Source organism: Chenopodium album, chromosome 6 (genome assembly GCF_948465745.1).
Source record: "Chenopodium album chromosome 6, dcCheAlbu1.1, whole genome shotgun sequence".
Lineage (NCBI taxonomy): Eukaryota > Viridiplantae > Streptophyta > Magnoliopsida > Caryophyllales > Amaranthaceae > Chenopodium > Chenopodium album.
The window spans coordinates 20,864,666-20,871,555 of NC_137839.1; the positions used below are offsets into that span (position 1 = coordinate 20,864,666).

At 40.9% G+C, this 6,890-nt stretch overlaps 1 protein-coding gene across 1 annotated transcript; it reads left to right on the top strand.

Annotated features, from left to right (window-relative positions):
* Positions 1-5,215: 5,215 nt before the first annotated feature.
* On the top strand, positions 5,216-6,652 carry LOC145636772 (uncharacterized). The gene has a single exon (XM_081688322.1). It carries the CDS (start codon positions 5,216-5,218, stop codon positions 6,650-6,652), a length of 1,437 nt encoding a protein of 478 aa, XP_081544448.1.
* Positions 6,653-6,890: the final 238 nt, after the last annotated feature.

Genomic DNA, 6,890 nt, shown 5'->3' on the forward strand with positions numbered 1-6,890 from the left:
TAGAAGTGGCTACTACTAAACCACACTACACTTGGGCTTTGGGTGAAGCCATAGGTTGTTTAGGCAGCTGACAACAATAAAAAGAAGTGTGTCATGACATGCGAGATGAAAAGTGTGTCAATTATTCAAAAATAAAGGGAGGACTCCGTAAACAGCAAGTGCACATAAAGCAGTAGTGTGTGGCTGTGCATCTTGGGATAGACAATAAATAGATTTTTCGAGTTTTACTTTTCTTTTGATGCATCCTTTGGCTGCATTGTCACTGTATACAGAATCCCTTTTTGACACTTCGATTGAAAATGTCCGTTAGCTTGTCTATGTCATGGATAGATGAAGTTAAGGTATTGCATCAATTTGTAGTGCTAATTTCATGGACAGCAGTTTAGTACTCATTTAGTGAGCTTCTACTGTACTGGTAGGAGTACTTAGTGCTTTGTAGTAAACTACATCACGACTGTCATGCGGTCATGGTTCATCAGTTCATATTATCAGTACATGGATCTGCGGTGGGGATTAATGGTGTTTTGATCTTGGGCTTACATATTTAAGTGGTTATGACATTTCTACTGATAGGGTGGGGTGAATGGGTGATAGGGTGGGGGACTACGCTTGACGTGCAATTTTAACAATTGGTCAATACGAAAGACTTGTTCTTTTCAACTTATTAGTTTTTGGATGAAATAGATTATAGATGTTATATTTAAATTTTGTTTACTTATTAAGACGAATTAAACAAGATCTCATTTGATTATGTACTTATATATTATGAAAAATTAAGGTTAAAGTTTAGTCAAATCAATATATCAAATCTAATCATTCTAGACCAGAATTATTAGATTATTACCTTATTAAAATCAGACCATAACATTTTGTTTTAGGTGACATAAACAAGTTCTAATCAAGTCCCAACAACTATATTTCTTTAGTTGCAATTTCTAAAATTTCTTCTATTTATTTACTATTTATATCATCTTAGATTTTTCTCCAAAAAAAAAAAAAAAAAATATCGTCTTAGATTAGTTTTTTACTTGTTATTTCACATGGTTTTGGATGGGATAAGTTTATTCTTCATTATCAAATGCTAATTTATTTAAAAATTAGATTTGGAAGGAGATACGATTTTCATCGAATAAAAATTTTTAAAAAAATTGTAGGGTTTTATTATGTAGAGGAACTCCAATGGTTAAAAAAGGGACTAGCTTGCAAATATTAAAACTCTTAAACTAATAGCTATACCATTGTTGCACATCTTGCTGATTAGCTTTGGCAAGCAAATTAGCTTTGTAGAGCTAATTAGCTTGATAGATATTTATTAGATAAAAAATATTTTAAATTTAAAAATAAATTAATTTATAACTAGCTTAACCATTGGAGCAACAAATAGTTAGAATTGTTGTTGCTTAAAAAGATGATTTGGCATAACAAGCTATTATATGAATTAGCCAACCATTGTAGTTGCTGTAGAAGATATTGAGAATTTGAGATTATACATATATATTTGAAATTTGAACTTTTGGATTGGATCATTTTGATGGGATAATAAGGTTCTTTATTACTTGACATAAGAAAACTTTTTTTTTTGAAACCCGTCGAGCAATTTTATTAATCAACAGCTAAACGATCCGACAGTACATAGGGGGCAATCATCGAAGGACAATGATTAACCCAAACTTGCTCATCCCCGAAGGGCACTAACTTGGCTATGTGATGGGCTACAAAATTGCCCTCACGTTTAACATGTGACCAAGCAAAATAATTCAAGGCACTACTAACATGAAGAGTATCCTCAAGCACGATATCAAACTCAGAAAAGTACACTGCTGCACTCGAAAGCCTATTGACCAGCACTTGGCAATCAGATTCAAGTACCAAGTCCTCATACCCAAGCCGTTTTGCAAGCTTCATAGCAAACAACAAAGCTCTGCCTTCTGCTACCTCTACAGGCCATTGAGCTCTCACTCGTCTCACTGCAGAGAAGAGGACCTCCCCTTTGTGATCCCTTGCCACCACGCCGAGCCCCACCCAGCCTTCATTTGCTAGACAAGCATCAACATTTACTTTAATTAAACCAGTAGGAGGAGCAGTCCACTTCGAGGCACTCTTCCTTCGTCGAGGCTGCATTGGTTTATAAATCATACTATTATATTTCCCGTGTTCCTCACACAACCTGTCCAGATGAGAGAGGAGCACTCCATTTGGGGTAGCTGTGCCATGGAATACCCAAAGATTTCGCTCAGCCCAAAGGATCCACATCAAGGTAGCAGCTCGCTGCTGCGTCTTCACATCCTTGGCCTTCCAACGCACTACCATATCACACATCGTGCCACTCCTATCTACAATCAAGCTTGCACATTCACTGTCTTCCCACATATCCCTAGACCTGTCGCAATCAAACAAGATATGTGCGCTAGTCTCCTCCTCCATACCACACCACGGGCATAAGGCATTTTCAATCAAGTGACGAGCTTTCAAGAGAGCTCTCGTTGGCAGAGTACTAGTGCAAAGACGCCAAAGGAAATGTCTTACCTTTGGTGATACTTCCAAGCTCCAAATCTCCACCCAAGCCAAATGAAATGCTTCAAAATTACACCCCTTTCCCAGCATATATGCTGTTTTTGCTGTATATAAGCCATCCTTGGAGAAAGCCCACGTGAGGACATCGCAGGGGCTTCTACAACTTATGGGAATGGACAAAATGCAACGTTGGTCTCGCTCATTAAAAATTGAAGTTATTAGATCCACATTCCACTCCATACAATTGAAGTCAATGAGCTCACTCACCTGACTCATGCCTTCCACCTCCGGACTAGTCACAAAGCGGCCCTCAGCATCAGCAAGCCAAGGGTCTCGCCATATGTTCACATTCGAACCATTGCCAATGCGCCATATAACTCATTCCTTAAGTAGTGCTTTCGAACTCCATATACTTCTCCAGGAGTAACTACTACCATATCCCAAATAAGAATCCAAGAAGGAGCAATTCGGATAATATTTTGCTTTCATAACCCGGCTCAACAAAGATCCATCCTTATGAACTAACCTCCATGCTTGTCTTCCGAGGAGCGCATCATTAAAAACTTCGAGGTCTCTAAAACCCATCCCCCCTAAGCATTTCGGGATACTATGACACACTGATGAGGGTAATTTATAGACCCCCATCAGATAAGTCGGAATGGCTTGTATGACTGATTTAAGCAAAATTTCCTTCCCTGCTCTTGATAGTAGTTTCTCCTTCCAACCTTGCAGCTTCTTCCAAATTCTGTCCGTTAGTGCACTGAAAATTGCTTTCTTTGATCTGCCGGCTAGTGTTGGAATCCCCAAGTATTTCCCATGTCTGTCCACTTGGCGCATATTTAAAATTCCCATCAACTCATCCCTGTGCTCGACGATAACCCCTTTGCTAAAAGAGACCTCCGATTTCTCATAGTTAATTTTCTGACCAGATGCTACTTCATATTTGTTGAGTATATCAACTATAACTTCGCATTCCTTCCGGTTGGCTCTAGCAAATAATAGACTATCGTCTGCAAACAAAAGATGTGAAATGGCCGGGCCACCTCTACTCGCCTTTGCCCTATGAATATCTCCAATCTGCACTTTGTAATTCAACATGTGGGAAAAGGCATCAGCAACCAAGATGAACAAATAAGGTGAATGGGGATCCCCTTGCCTAAGGCCCCTCGACGAAGTCACCAATCCACACACCCTTCCATTAACAATGAAAGAGTAAGACATAGTCGAAACACAACTCATAATCAAATTAACCCATCTCCCATCAAATCCCATCGTCAACAACAACTTTCTCAAAAAACCCCACTCTACTCTATCATACGCCTTACTCATGTCAAGCTTCAGAGAGATAGTGCCCCTTCTACTCCGACTCCTCTTCTTCATAGTATGAAAAAGCTCCAGGGCTATAAGAGCATTGTCTGTAATCAATCTACCAGGGACAAAAGCACTCTGATTTTTTGTTACAATCTCAGGGAGAATATTTTTAAGCCTAATTACAATAGCTTTCGACACTATTTTATATAGTACATTGCAAAGACTAATAGGCCTAAATTCTGTCATGTTAGAAGGAGAGTTCACTTTGGGAATCAAAGCAATATTAGTACTATTTACACCTTCCGGAGAGATAAGACCATGTAAAATAGCACATACAAAATTAGAAACATCATCTCCTACTATATGCCAGAAACGCTGATAGAAAATTGCATGCATACCATCAGGGCCCGGGGCCTTGCAGGGGTGCATCTGTTGAAGTGCAAAAAATATCTCCTCTTTTGAGTAAGGCCGAGTAAGCGCCACATTTTTCTCATTTGGGATCACGGTTTTCACATGCTGCAAAATGTCTTCAATACTTGAGTGGGAAGGGTCGCCAGAAGTAAACAAAGCAGAGTAGTACTTGCTCACAATTTTCTCATTTTTTTCTTTATCTTCTTGCCATATTTCTTGCTCATCAAAAAGGCCCTTGATTCTATTTTTCTTCTTTCTTTGCGAGGCTTTGTGGTGAAAATAACTCGTGTTTTTGTCACCATCCCTAACTTCAAGAACCCTTGATCGAAGGAACCAATAGGCTTCATGTTTCCTGTGGAGGTCATCAAGGGATTTTTCAATCTCCGCACACCTCAAGCAACTCCCCTGTGAAATCGGCAGCTGCTGTGCCTCTCTAAGAGCAATCTCAGCCTTTGTAATTTTGTCCCCCAGATCATCAAAATGTTTCTTGCTCCACTTCATAAGTCGCTTCCCCATTACACCCAATTTACCCACAACATCAAGCTCCCCTGACTCCTTCCATACATTGATAATTTCCTTCTCACAACTTGCGTCCAGCAGCCAAGCAGTTTCGAAGCGGAACTTTTTTCGAGCCTTCGGTTTCTTACTCTTGCTCCCCATCAAACTGACCACAATTGGAGTATGGTCCGTGATAGATATTATATTTAGGATAATATTTGTCGCAGATTAGGATATATTAAATGTATATTTTGTATGTTTATCGTATCTAGGATTCCTAACGTGATTAGGCCTAGCGTTGTAAACTCTATATATTTGATCAATGGTACACACTCCAATTCGAGGAGTTTTCCCGAAATCTAACATGGTATCACAGCTTCAGGTTTTTCGATCCTAATTAATTTTTTTTTTCCAAAAATAAAGATTAATTATTTTAATTCTTGCTTCCGCTTTCCCCTGACTCTGTCAATAACCCTCAACAATGGCTAAGGATGGCGACACGCCACCTCCTCCACCTTCAAACGACTTTCACCCAGCACTAACCGTCACCAACATCAAGAATGCGATTCCTCTTACTCTTGATTATGAGAAGGTTCAATATTCAAATTGGGTGGAGTTGTTCGAAAATCACATGATTGCGTATAACGTTTTGGATCATATTGATCCCGGAACACCTCGTCCCTCCACTGTCTCTGGCGCATTATGGAATCGCTTGGACGCAATTGTAAAGCAGTGGATTTACGACACCATATCCTCTGATCTTCTTGAGACAATCTTGAAGAGAAAATCTACTGCACAGCAAACTTGGGATCGTCTCAAAGAAATTTTCCAAGACAATAAAAGCACAAGGGCCGTATTTCTTGAAACTCTGTTAAATTCAATTCACCTGGATTCATTCCCCAATGTCACTGCCTATTGCCAGCAATTAAAGAGCATAGCCGATCAACTCGCAAACGTCGATCAGCCAATCTCTGACCAGAAGCTAGTGTTGCGTATGGTTGCTGGCCTTCACAAGACTGACTTTGACACCGTAGCATCGATGATTGCTCAGACCGATCCGTTGCCCACCTTCAATAATGCGCGGTCCCGCCTTCTACTCGAAGAAACGCGGCGCAACAACGACACCAACAATCCTCCCACTGCCTTTGTCGCACAACAACAACAAAACACCGCCTCCGACTCAGCCCAACAGCAGCAGCTGGCGATCGGTGGTGGGCGTGGCGGCGGTACTGGTCGCGGCAAAGGCGGTGGTAAGGGAGGACGAGGCAAGGGTCGTGGCCAAAGTCGTGGTGGTGGTCAGGGTCGAGGAGCCCAGCCACAACAACAACAACAGAGTTCAACTTCAGCTCCTCAACAACAAGCAGTTGGGCCAAATAGCCAACAATGGGCCCAACAGGCCACTTGGACCCCTCAACAGTTCGGCTGGACTCATTGGGCTATACCCCCTGCCCCATTCCCAACTACGGGCCAATATCACCAGAGGCCCAACTCTAATCAGCAGGCCTATTATATTGGAGCCCCTATGTATGGTCCGCCCATGACACCTACGGAGCTTGGCAGTGCCTATTCTTCAACAGGGCTTTCTACACCGGATAACGGGTGGTATATGGATTCGGGAGCCACCTCTCACATGACTCACAATTCCGGTAATCTTCTTCCCCTGTTTAATTTAAGCACTAATAATCATATTTTAGTTGGTAATGGTCATCGTATTCCAATAACTGGTTATGGTCATACTTCGTTTCCGAACAAACTAACCCTTAAAGATGTCCTCCTTGCCCCTCAAATTATTAAAAACCTTATTTCAGCTCGTAAATTTACCTCTGACAATTCGGTTTCCATTGAATTTTACACATTATGTTTGGGCAATTCCTCTAGCTTCCAAATCACAAGCTTATCAAACTTTCCTTACTTTTAGACAATATGTTTTAACTCAATTTGAACGACCCGTCAAATCCTTTCAAAGTGACCATGGTCGAGAATTCGACAATGACCCGTTCAAAAAATTTTGTCTAGATACCGGGATGGTCTTTCGATTCTCATGCCCACACACATCTTCCCAAAACGGTAAGGCCGAACGTATGATTCGGACTATTAACAATGTCAACCGTACTCTATTATTTCATGCCTCACTACCCCCTCATTTTTGGGCTCAT